Below are 13,006 nucleotides of genomic sequence, written 5' to 3' on the forward strand. Positions count from 1 at the left end.
TTTCTCTCCAGTCACTTTTCCAGATACTCTTTCCAGCTCATCATCTGTTGCTTCTTAATGTTTGTGCTTTGAGAGAAAATGATGCAAATTGAATCTGATTTTCCATTTTAGCAAATCACCTTAATAGTGACTTCTATTTATCTCCTAGGCCTACAATCCCTTGAAGGTTGGCTTATTAGGTCTGGGACATTGCCTTGAATATGTATATTTAAAAGCACTACGTGTGATTCTGATTGGTACTCTAGTAGAAAACTGCAATATAAGCAACCCCCTCAAGACAGTCTAAATGCAAATGGCTTATGCAGGTTGATGCCCCTGAGGAATTTCTACCTACCAGATCCTTAAACGAAGTGAGAATTAAGTATCTGGGGAACTATCAGAAGCAGTGTCCTACCTGTGGTAAAATAACCAGATAATACATAGCAGGAAGTCCAAGATTATAGAATTGTATGACTGGTCATTAAATATCTCCAGTGTCAGCAGTTGATTCTTTGAGATCATAATAATTCTGTGATCTTCAACATAACAATTAACCATTACTTTTCTGTTGTTTTTTATATAAATGTGGTTATGAAGGTAAATTAAGAAAATTTTATGAGAGGAAGTTGAACTGAAAACTGAAGTTGAACTGTTACTTGGGTGTAATATTTCCAGTTGAATATGGACACTAATGAAATGGAATGTGATGAAAAAAGCTTTCAGATTCTTATCTTACCATTATAAATTTTTATAAACTTGTTGCAATACCCAAAACAGTTATAGAAAAGCTATACTTGAAAACAGAGGGTGGAAAAGATGCCTAATACATTTCATCAAATTTGGGCTATTCACTTCTCCTTACCCATCTTCCTATGTCAAACTTCTGTGCCTGGGTTGCTCCGTTATCCTATATGTCACTGTCTCCTAGACCTTCTTGACTCCAGAATTCTTTTATTTACCGATCTGTTAACAATGTGTTCATTCAGCAAGTATTTATCAAGGGGCTGTTATGTCCTCTAGGATCTTAGGATAATATCAGTTGAACATGGAAAGTTGGTGGCTGTAAGATAAGCAGTGCCCATATAACCATTCTGCCAAGGATCATAGCTTGTTAAATGTGAGGAGCCACATATATTTATAACGTATTTGTCATTTTTCTTAAGTTTGATTTAGTGTCATTGGCCTAACACTTTATAAATAGTTGTACTTCTCCTTTATCCTAGATATAAACCACAGTACTTCAGGATCCCATTATGAAAATTCCCAGCGGGGACTTGTGTCTTCTACGTGTGATTCTAGCACAAACTGTAAGAATGCTGTTGTAAGTGACTTGTCTGAAAAAGAAGCATGGCCCTCAGTCCCTGGCAGTGATCCGGAGTTGGCTTCAGAATGTATGGATGCTGATTCTGCCTCTAGTTCTGAATCAGAGAGAAACATCACTATCATGGCTTCAGGGAACACAGGTGGTGAAAAAGATGGCCTTCGGAATAGCACTGGACTTGGTTCCCAAAACAAGTTTGTAGTTGGTAGCAGCAGCAATAATGTGGGCCATGGAAGTAGTACTGGGCCATGGGGTTTTTCCCATGGAGCCATAATAAGCACATGTCAGGTCTCTGTGGATGCTCCTGAAAGCAAATCTGAAAGTAGCAACAATAGAATGAATGCTTGGGGCACTGTAAGTTCTTCATCAAATGGAGGGTTAAATCCAAGCACTTTGAATTCAGCTAGCAACCATGGTGCCTGGCCAGTATTAGAGAACAATGGACTTGCCCTAAAAGGGCCTGTAGGGAGTGGTAGTTCTGGTATCAATATTCAGTGCAGTTCTATAGGCCAGATGCCTAACAATCAGAGTATTAACTCTAAAGCGAGTGGTGGTTCTACCCATGGTACCTGGGGAAGCCTTCAGGAAACTTGTGAATCTGAAGTAAGTGGTACACAGAAGGTTTCATTCAGTGGTCAACCTCAAAATATTACCACTGAAATGACTGGACCAAATAACACTACTAACTTTATGACCTCTAGTTTACCAAACTCCAGTTCAGTGCAGAATAATGAGCTGCCCAGTAGTAATACAGGGGCCTGGCGTGTGAGCACAATGAATCATCCTCAGATGCAGGCTCCATCAGGTATGAATGGCACTTCCCTTTCTCACCTTAGCAATGGAGAGTCAAAAAGTGGAGGCTCTTATGGTACTACATGGGGTGCCTATGGTTCTAATTACTCTGGAGACAAATGTTCAGGCCCTAATGGCCAAGCTAATGGTGACACTGTGAATGCAACTCTAATGCAGCCTGGCGTAAATGGGCCTATGGGCACTAACTTTCAAGTTAACACAAACAAAGGAGGTGGTGTGTGGGAATCTGGTGCAGCAAACTCCCAGAGTACGTCATGGGGAAGTGGAAATAGCGCGAATTCTGGAGGAAGTCGAAGAGGATGGGGAACCCCTGCACAAAACACTGGCACTAATTTACCCAGCGTTGAATGGAACAAACTGCCTAGCAATCAGCATTCCAATGACAGTGCAAATGGCAATGGTAAGAAGTTTACAAATGGATGGAAATCTACTGAGGAAGAGGATCAGGGTTCTGCCACATCTCAGACAAATGAGCAAAGCAGTGTGTGGGCCAAAACAGGAGGTACAGTGGAGAGCGATGGTAGTACAGAAAGCACTGGACGCCTTGAGGAAAAAGGAACTGGGGAAAGTCAGAGTAGAGACAGAAGAAAAATTGATCAGCACACATTACTCCAAAGCATTGTAAACAGAACTGACTTAGATCCACGTGTCCTGTCCAACTCTGGTTGGGGACAGACTCCTATTAAGCAGAATACTGCCTGGGATACGGAAACATCACCTAGAGGGGAACGAAAGACTGACAATGGGACAGAGGCCTGGGGAAGCTCTGCAACACAGACTTTTAACTCAGGGGCATGTATAGATAAGACTAGCCCTAATAGTAATGATACCTCATCTGTATCGGGGTGGGGCGATCCCAAACCTACTCTGAGGTGGGGAGATTCCAAAGGCTCAAACTGCCAGGGGGGGTGGGAAGATGATTCTGCTGCTACAGGAATGGTCAAGAGCAATCAGTGGGGGAATTGCAAAGAGGAGAAGGCTGCATGGAATGATTCGCAAAAGAACAAACAGGGATGGGGTGATGGACAGAAATCAAGCCAAGGGTGGTCTGTTTCTGCCAGTGATAACTGGGGAGAAACTTCAAGGAGTAACCATTGGGGTGAGGCCAATAAGAAATCCAGCTCAGGAGGTAGTGACAGCGACAGGTCCGTTTCTGGTTGGAACGAACTTGGTAAAACTAGTTCTTTTACTTGGGGAAATAACATAAATCCAAATAATTCATCAGGATGGGATGAATCTTCTAAACCTACTCCTTCCCAGGGATGGGGAGACCCTCCAAAGTCTAATCAGTCTCTAGGTTGGGGAGATTCGTCAAAGCCAGTCAGTTCTCCAGACTGGAACAAGCAACAAGATGTTGTTGGATCTTGGGGAATCCCACCAGCTACAGGCAAACCTCCTGGTACAGGCTGGCTGGGGGGACCTATACCAGCCCCAACAAAAGAAGAAGAACCCACAGGCTGGGAGGAACCATCCCCAGAATCTATACGTCGCAAAATGGAGATTGATGATGGAACTTCAGCTTGGGGAGATCCAAGCAAATACAACTACAAAAATGTGAACATGTGGAACAAAAATGTCCCAAATGGCAACAGCCGTTCAGACCAGCAAGCACAGGTACATCAGCTGCTACCACCTGCAAGTGCCATCTCAAACAAAGAGGCAAGCAGTGGCTCCGGTAAGTTTCTATTTTATGGAATCAAGCCTTGTTTTAACTTGCTGTTACTATAAGATTTGTATAACAAAGTGCTTGGATATGCATACAAAGGCTGTTGAGTGTAATCCAGAAGCAACTTGAAGATAGTTATAGGGGTGATGTTTACCACCAGAGAACAGAGCTCCACTTTTGGCAGTGTTGTTTGTGAGTCCTGCACACTTCATTCTCTATTAGAAATGCAACAGAAGGCGAATTGGACAAGGGCAGTCAAGTGGGAATGCTGTGCACTTCTCTAAGTTGTTTTGAGTTAGGCCTTAACTTCTGGTTTTATTATTCGACTAAAATGTCTCCAGAAATAAAACAAGTATCTCATAAATACAGTACTCTAAACATTAGGTACTATATTTGGCTTTAGAAGGTACTTTTTTTTTAAGTAAGTGAGAAATTCAACTCTACTTAGATACAGTGTGTATGTTTGTGTATTTAATCTAGCATATTCTTACTTTCCTCTCTTATAATGAACTAATTCCTGTCTCTGAAAATTATCCTGACATTTTCATTAAGTGTGATTGGCTACATTGTCTTAGTTAATAAAGGTTTTATTGACTTAATAGTCTTATTGGAAGTAGATACGGGAGTGCTTTCATGAGCTAACTTTTTAGCACCTAATTTTTTTTTTTTAGTCTAAGTACAGTTTATTGTTTTAATTTAGGTTTGATTCTTAAAAGAAAGAAGTATGTTGCTAAGATGAAGCGTGTTGGCTTTGATTTTTACTTCAGCTTAATATTTCAAATTTTAAAATAAGCATTGTTCGGCATGTGTAAAAAGTAGGTGACCCATTATTTTTAGCTGGGTAGTTAATTGTTAATTGTTTTTCCAGCGTATGTGGTGTGGAAAGGGTGCACATGTGCACAATTTTTTTTTCTGGAGATGGAGTCTTGATCCATCACCCAGGCTGGAGTGCAGTGGCACAATCTCAGCTCACTGCAGCCTTCACTTCTTGGGTTCAAGCAATTCTCCCCTCAGCCTCCCGAGTATCTGGGACTACAGGTACGCACCACCACACCTGGCTAATTTTTGTATTTTTAGTAGACACTGGGTTTTGCTATGTTGGTTAGGCTGGTCTCAAACTACTGACCTCAGGTAATCTGCCCGCCTCAGCTTCCCAAAGTGCTGGGATTACAGGCATGAGCCACTGCACCCAGCTGGTATAGCTCATCACCTGCTCCAATTCACAAAATTTCATTCAGAAAGACTTGACTTTTCCAGGAATTAAATTCATGCTCAAAGGAGAGTGGTTTCCCATAATCAGCTATAGGCCTAGAGGATAATTATGAAAGAAGTTAAAATTCTCACCTTATATTAATGGGAAATAATTTGTCTTTTTTTAACATAAAATAGATGCCATCTTTTTGCCTATCACAGTATCATTATTCAGTACATAAACATGAGGTTCTTCATCCTTGGTCCCTAAATATTCTTTATTGTCCCTTATTCCACTGCACCTCCTTACCTTCTATGCTGATGACTTCTTTTCCCACACTTTCTAAAGGCTGGGGTGAGCCCTGGGGGGAGCCTTCTACTCCAGCCACAACTGTGGATAATGGTACTTCAGCATGGGGTAAGCCCATAGACAGTGGTCCCAGCTGGGGGGAACCTATTGCTGCGGCATCCAGCACATCCACGTGGGGCTCCAGCTCTGTTGGTCCACAAGCGTTAAGCAAATCTGGTAAGTTACTGACAATGCCTGGTAGTTGTTGTGTAGCAGTGGTGATCACTCACTGACTATAATTAAATAATTAGATAAGGTTTCTATGTTATTTATAATATATTCATGTAATATGACATGATAGATGATGGTTCAGTATTTTGCTCTTTGGTTTTGTAACACAGTTTATTCTCTTTTGAATTTTCCTCTTTTCTCATATTTATTAGAACTGTAACTATTAATTTGCATATACTTTAAATTGTATTTTACCAAATTAGGTTATCTAGAAAGAGTTTACTAGAAACTTTCATGTCATCCAGGAGAGGCTAAATAATATACCTATGAGGACATGTATTCAAACTGTCAGATGATTCCCTGAAAGTTACAGGTAATTAGCATAGTTCAGAAAGGACCCAAGATTCAAATTAACATTGTCATTATCCCATAGGTTGTGTACAAGATACCCCCTAGGAATCCCAGGGGCCATTTGTGAAGATAAGATGCTTTCTACTTATGACTTTGAATACTCTTTGGCCTTTCTTCTTGAAAATATGTACAAAAATTGATTCTTTCAAATTTCATTCATTTTCTTTGTCTTTTGCGTCACTGTGCAGATTATTAAGTGGATACAAACGACAGTACCATCATTGTTCAAGAACCATGATTTGTAAAGGCATGGAGGAGTTTTATTAAATTTTTAAGAATAAATTCTTTTTCATGGAACTTTTAGCTCAGTATAAAACATACATTTCTTCTGTGCAGATGCAGGAAGGGAAATGAGTGTGCGTGTGTGTGTTTTCTTAGGTTCTCTACCCAATTTTTAATGTATGCTTGTTCTCTAGAAGGAATTATTTTATTAAAGTATGTTTCTCTTTGTATCACAAATCCGCAATCAGGGCCAAAATCTATGCAAGATGGCTGGTGTGGTGATGATATGCCATTGCCTGGAAATCGCCCCACTGGCTGGGAAGAGGAAGAGGATGTAGAGATTGGAATGTGGAATAGTAATTCATCTCAAGAGCTTAACTCATCTTTAAATTGGCCACCATATACAAAGAAAATGTCGTCAAAGGTAAACATTTCAAGGGCAAAGCCCTTGAAACTTTAAATTCCAAAGGTAGTTTACCCACAGAAAATTAACTTTTTACCTGCCCATTTCTGGCAGTCAGTACAGTCCAGGCAGCCTCCACCTTAGGTATAGCCACCTGTATGGGCAGCCAGCTAGAGAAACATAAGACCACAGGAACTTCCTTTCTCCCCACTGCTACAGCTTGGGATTTCTCTCCTCCTCCCCCTCTACCAGTGCTGCCTGGGACAACCCCTCATCCTAGGGTGGTGCCTGCAGTGGTGAGGATGAAGAGAAGGGCAAATCTCCATGTTGACTCTTTCCATCCCACTGCCAGTTCATCTCCCATTTCACCTCCTCACCTGGAGTTCCCCTGCCACCCCCTTACCCAGAGTCACCATCCTCCTTATTCACCTGTCATCTTTGTCCCTATCTCATCCCAAAAGGTCCTGTGACAAAAATCCCTAGGAATGATCTGAGCTTGATTTTGCTTTTTTTTTTTTTTTTTTTTTGAGACAGAGTCTCACTCTGTCACCCAGGCTGGAGAGCAATGGTGCAATCTCGGATCACCGCAACCTCCGCCTCCTGGGTTCAAGTGATTCTTCTGCCTCAGCCTCCCGAGTAGCTGCGACTGCAGGCATGTGCCACCACGCCCAGCTAATTTTCATATTTTTAGTAGAGATGGGGTTTCACCATGTTGACCAGGATGGTCTCCATCTCTTGACCTCGTTATCCACCCACGTCAGCCTCCAAAGTGCTGGGATAACAGGTGTGAGCCACCACTCTCAGCCTGATTTTGCTTTTATTTGTGGACAAATCATATTCCTAAAGCTGGCTTTATGTCGGAATCCCATGGCATTTGTTACAAATGCAACTTCCTGTACCTCAGGTCTACTGAAGTTTTGAAAATTGGACCAAGTTCTTATCCTAAAGAAACTGCCCAAATGTCTGTGGTGCAGAGCCAGGTTTAGGAACCACTGATTTAGAGCACTGGTTCTTAAGAGGTGGCATTGGGGGCTGGCATCAGATCCTCCTGGGGACCGTTTTCAAAATATGTGCCCAGTCCCCCAGGTGGTTCTAACATAACATCCTAACCCACCATACTTGAGAATGATTACCTTTTGAGGGACCTTAGAAGTCAAATACCAGTGGATAGCTGAACTAGCTAACTGCTAAGGTTCCTCCCTTTTAATCCTGGGATTCTAAGTCTAGGACCTACCATTTTCATTTTTAAAACTTTTCATTTGGCTGAATTTGCCTATTGCCTTGCCATATAGCTTATGAAGTGCTTTCACATTTTTACATAAGTCATTTGATCCTCATAACCTTCTAAGATAGGACACTGATGAGGAATTTGAGACTGGGAAAGGTGATGACTTGCCCAAAGTTGCAATAATTAGTAAGTGACAGAGTAAGGACTTAAGTTAAGGTCTTCCAATTCCAAACCCTGTGTTCCTCCCACTGGACCATGCTGTTTTGTGACTTTGTCTTTCCTTACAGGGTCTGAGTGGCAAAAAAAGGAGAAGGGAAAGGGTGTGTAGCCTTTTTACTCTTTCCTTTGTTTCTACTAGTAAAAATCTTTAGAAAGCAACTGCAAACATTTATTTAGCCTCTGCTGTGTGCCAGGTACTGTGCTTGGTGCTGGGGATTCAAATACACTAAGATATGAGCTTCACCTTTCGGGAGCTCACAGTCTAGTATGGGGCATTAGGAGAGCTTCCTAGGAGTGTCAGCTTGAATTTGCAAGATGCTTGGGGTGGGATGTGTTAAGGAAGATAGTAGCCCAACATAACTAAAATGTAGAATTTCTAGGAAGAAGTGACAAGAGATCTGGCTCTGTAGTTAAGGCAGATTGTAGTGTCTTCAATAGCATGCCAAGGAGTTTTAACTTTATTTTGTGTAAAATATGGAACCAATGAAATTGAGTAGAAGACAGTATCAGTGGGGTTTTTAAATTATTAATCTTTAAAAGAAAGCTAATCAATGATAGTATGAAATATAAATTGACGTAGAGGAGAGACCACAGTTAGGGATCTCAGGGAGCATCTGCATTAATTCAAGCTAGAAAGGAGGGCTTGAGTTGGGAAATGAGAATAGATGTATAGTGGAAGGGACTAATTTGAGAGGCATTTCAGAATAGAAGGGATAGAAGAACTTGGCAGCTAGTTAGGTATGGGGATGGATGGGGTAAAAGCGGAAAAGGGATCAAAGCCAACTTCAGAATCTGCGGAGAGAGTTAGGTGCTTGCTTCAGAAACCTGCATTTGGGGGGAAGTTGTGAAGCTGTGTTCTGTTCCACAGTCAGAAGGAATGGACAGTAGCAATGGGAAAGGGTAATGAAGGCAACAGACTGAGGATGGTCCTGTGATTCTCACATAAATGAGAAACCTAGGTCTCTCTGGCTTCCAGCCTCCTTGTCTACTAGACTGCTAATTACAGACCTTTCATCCTCTCAACTCAATGGAGTTTCTGTACCACCCGTACCCCAACCAGCTGCAGAGAGCCAGCCCTAAGCAGGAGGAATCCCAGGTTCAATCTGCTGGACATGTATTCTTGGCAACACAAATTGAAATTTTAAACTACTTTTTCATGTGGGAAACTCATGGTGTTTTTTCAGTAGAATGCATATAGCATAATTAAATTATGGGTTAAATTGGCTTCTTTGGACTAACCTGAGTCACTATTTTTTTTACTTTGATTTAGAGTGAAAATTCCAAAAATCTAAATTATAACTAATCTTACATTTCCACATTACTCAGAGGCCCTGTTTTCATATTTGTGGGTCATCGAAGCCTTTTGCTTCTGTCTTTTCCTTCTGACTGCTTGCCTTTAGAGATTTCTCTGTACATTACAGCTATACCAGAGGACTGGAGCAAAGGAAGTTGAAAATCAAATAAGTTGATTTTTAATCATTAACAACTCTGATAAGAGTTGATTGGAGGAGGAATTATTGGCTAAAAATGAGAATTGGGGATTGTCTTAAGTTTTATTAATCCATCACTATACCCAGATAAACAGAGATGGCCATGGCATCTTTTCTACTCTTTTATTTTACAAAGGGAATGATGAAAGGTGGAAACAAACAAGAAGAAGCGTGGATAAATCCATTTGTTAAACAGTTTTCAAATATCAGTTTTTCGGTAAGTGTGTTTTCTTAGCAGCTCCTTCCTCCTCTAATGGTGGTCTATAATTTTTCTTAATTTCACTCTTTTTTTAAGTATTATTTTTTGTCTTTGAGTCCTTAGGAATGTGCTTGATGTTAGGGTAAAATTGACCTCCAAACCTTTATTTTTATGGTTTCAGCTAAAAACTTCGGTCTCATGTCTTATTTTAAAACATTTTAAAAATTACATTAGACAATGAAAAATGAAACTTTATGATCCGCTTGAATTTCACAGATAATGAAATACAGTAAAATTCTTCATTTTTTTTTATTGTTTACATTGATAAATTAAGGTCTGCTAACATGCTGCATTTTTTTTCTTCAGAGAGACTCACCAGAGGAAAATGTACAAAGCAATAAGATGGACCTTTCTGGAGGTAAGAGAAAATTAAATTTGTTTCTATTCCTCATTGAGGGGCAAGCACATCCACAACATGATTCTCCTAAAAGAACCCTGATGTAAACCAGGACAAGGGGAGACTGTGCTCTCCAATATACATACACGTGCTCTGGTTAAATTAGTGCATGTGCCTTGGAAGTGCAGGCCACTGAACAGATCATTGATGATGTTAGTCAGATTACCTTACAGATAGTCCTGCCAAAAGGGAGTTATTCAGATTGGAGGGTATAGTCTTCTTGATTAGGGAACAGCACATAGAAGGGCCTAGATATATGACAGACTCTTAAACTACACTTGAGAAATGGCAAGTAGTTCCATAGAATGAGACAAGAAAAACAAAATTGGTGGGGGTTGCGGGGGTGGTGGTGGTGGTGGTGAAAGATCACCTGGATGAAGATGCTAGAAAATGAGGTAGATGCTAAGTCATGAGGAGCTTGGGAATTTGAACTTTATTCTTAAAATATGGGATTAAACTGAAGCAGGGGAATGGCAAGTTTTGGATTTATGTTTTAGAAAAATCATCTTGGTTATAGATTGACAGTATTTTAGGATAGAAAACATTGGTAGCAGAAGATAGACAAGAAGGTACTAAAGATAGCAAAACCAGGTGGATACTTGTTTCGGTAGCCAGTAATTATTTTCAGAGCTCCAAACCAAGATAGCAGATGCGAATAATCTAATTCATGGAGACATGGGATTTGGAATCAACAGAAGTTGATAGCCAGTTTGAACCAATTTGTTAGGCAGGGTGAGGAAGAGAGTTTGATGAAAACTTACCTGGACAGTTTAGTAGATGGTAGTGCTATTGTATTCATTGGAGTCCAGTCAGGAGAGAGAAACTACACAGTAATTTGAACAGGAAAATTGTAATATACAAGGCTTTAACAAGGAATTGGAGTAGCAATAGCAGATGCAAGGGGAAGTCACTCAGTGAGGACTGACATAGCATGCCCAAGGAAGAGCCCCCTTCGTCTCACCATCGTGCCATGCCAGTAGGATTCCAGGAAATCCACCCTCTTAGATACCAGTGAAAGCAGAGCACAGGAGAGGTGTCTCATACTATGAAGCTGCCAGAGGGGATGCTGGTAGATGCTGCCAGCCACTGGTGAAGTGAGCATTTCAGGAGCCTAGTGCTGGCAAAGCTACCTGTGCTGCAGGAGAGAGCAGACCAGAACTAGGAAACCAAACATTTCCTTCTACACCCTGTACCTGCAAAATGTCAGTGCCAGATGGCAAAGGAAATAATATCTATAAAGGGCCTAAGTCCATTTTTTTCACAGAGCAATCAGAAAGGGTGAAAAATTGGAGCTAGAGGAAGTAAGTCAGTAATCAGCACTACTCACCTTCCATATGTGCTTTTCTACACATACTTGTCCAGTATAATGACAACGCAACTCCGTATTTCTGCTTAACAAGGTACCGCTTTCTTTCTTGCAAATGAGGGAGTGTTCATCTCCCTAAACTGAGGAGATGAACTATCTCAAGGGTCATTGTATTTATTACGGGCTATACAATCATCCCAGAAATTCAGTTACAGTTTGTTACCTAAAGACTAAATTCTAAAAGTTAACATCTAATAACTTGTGAATAAGGTAAAAACAGGAAAGAAAATGCTTGGCCTATGCAACTTAACACATCCATATGACAAACAGTAGAAAACATTCAAATCTACTACCATTGTTATTTCTGCAGTTGGTTGCAAGCCATCATTGGTGTCTGTGCTTTCCTCCCATCACTGCCTCTTCCTTTCAGGTTGAACCTCAGCTGCTCTGGGTTCTTTAGCTGGTGGAGTTAGGTGACCCAGACTTTCATTCCCAAAGGATCTGAGCCCCCAGTTGTCTTGTCTCTTATGGTTGCCGTTGTTTTTCATTGACCTTCACTACTGGGTATGGGAAGTACTAAGAAGCATCCCAGAGAATCCCCTGGGTTCCAGACAGTCTTCACTGCCTTCATTTTATAATCACGTCAGTTTCCCCAGCCAGTAGACTAGTCCCTTTTTTTTTGCCTGCTAGTTCATATCAGAAGGAGTGCAAAGTGTCCAGGTAGTCTTCATCTTGCAGAGCAGAAGAACCATTGTTGTGGTTTTTGTTGGAAGCATTTTCTCTCTCAAGGACAAAGTTCTGTAAATCAGCAGTTGTCCGAACAGAAAGTGAGCGTTTTGTAAGTGGCTCATTAGGTATAATTGTGAGAGAAGCCACTCCTACTTTCACCTTTTGATTCCCAGAGACCTGCAAATTCTGGTAATGGGGGAGACACATACTACATCCTCCTAAGACAGATGCCAACCCTTTTAGGATGTTGTCTCCCAACTTGCGTTTTAACTGATTCTTTAGTAAGCCTGTCAATTTGGTTAGCTACTTTCAGACAGTGGCATATGTGGTAAGATCGATTAATCCTATGGGCATGAACCCAGTCCTGTATATCGTCTGCTGTGACATGAGCTCCTAGATAAGATATGATGGCTGAGGAGTGCTACGACAGTGGAGAAGGCATTCTGTGAGGCTGTGGATGGCAGAAGCTTTACAGGCAAGAAAAATCCACGTCCAGAATGTGAACCTCTTCCTGTTAGGACAAGTTTCTGCCTCCCTCACGGCTCACTGAATGACACAGAAGTTGCTACGATGTCATGCTGGTGGAACTTGTGGGAAATCTGCCCTCTGCAGTGCTGGGAAAAGGCATTCGTAGAGAGGTATTTCACCAGAGACACTGTGACAAAACCGTTTGATGTGGGAGGGAGGGGAATGCTGGAAGAAGCTGCCACTGAGTGCTGTTGACCCACCAGGCAGTGGAGAAGCTGCAAGGGCTGCCCATGCCTACCAAATGCACATGCTGGCCCAGGAAGCAGCACTCTTCCTCTTGCCCTGTCTCTCCAGCACCCTCTTCTGACAAAGCCTCAGTATCAG

The 13,006-nt window shown here is 41.4% G+C and overlaps 1 protein-coding gene across 10 annotated transcripts in view; it reads left to right on the forward strand.

Moving 5' to 3' along the window:
* Nucleotides 1-13,006, forward strand: part of TNRC6A (trinucleotide repeat containing adaptor 6A) — a 219,026-nt gene that overhangs the window by 179,806 nt on the left and 26,214 nt on the right. For 9 of the 10 annotated variants that reach the window (XM_021672322.2, XM_064362586.1, XM_012464632.3 and 6 more), the window contains 6 exons: nt 1,203-3,788; nt 5,320-5,496; nt 6,372-6,547; nt 8,042-8,074; nt 9,600-9,680; nt 10,029-10,080. In XM_021672322.2, coding sequence (XP_021527997.1) covers nt 1,203-3,788; nt 5,320-5,496; nt 6,372-6,547; nt 8,042-8,074; nt 9,600-9,680; nt 10,029-10,080 — 3,105 coding nt within the window. The remainder of the gene's footprint in view (nt 1-1,202; nt 3,789-5,319; nt 5,497-6,371; nt 6,548-8,041; nt 8,075-9,599; nt 9,681-10,028; nt 10,081-13,006) is intronic. The other variant, XM_064362585.1, reaches the window with a different exon arrangement.

Source organism: Aotus nancymaae, unplaced genomic scaffold (assembly GCF_030222135.1).
Source record: "Aotus nancymaae isolate 86718 unplaced genomic scaffold, 86718_ANA_hifiasm-v0.15.2.pri h1tg000049l, whole genome shotgun sequence".
Lineage (NCBI taxonomy): Eukaryota > Metazoa > Chordata > Mammalia > Primates > Aotidae > Aotus > Aotus nancymaae.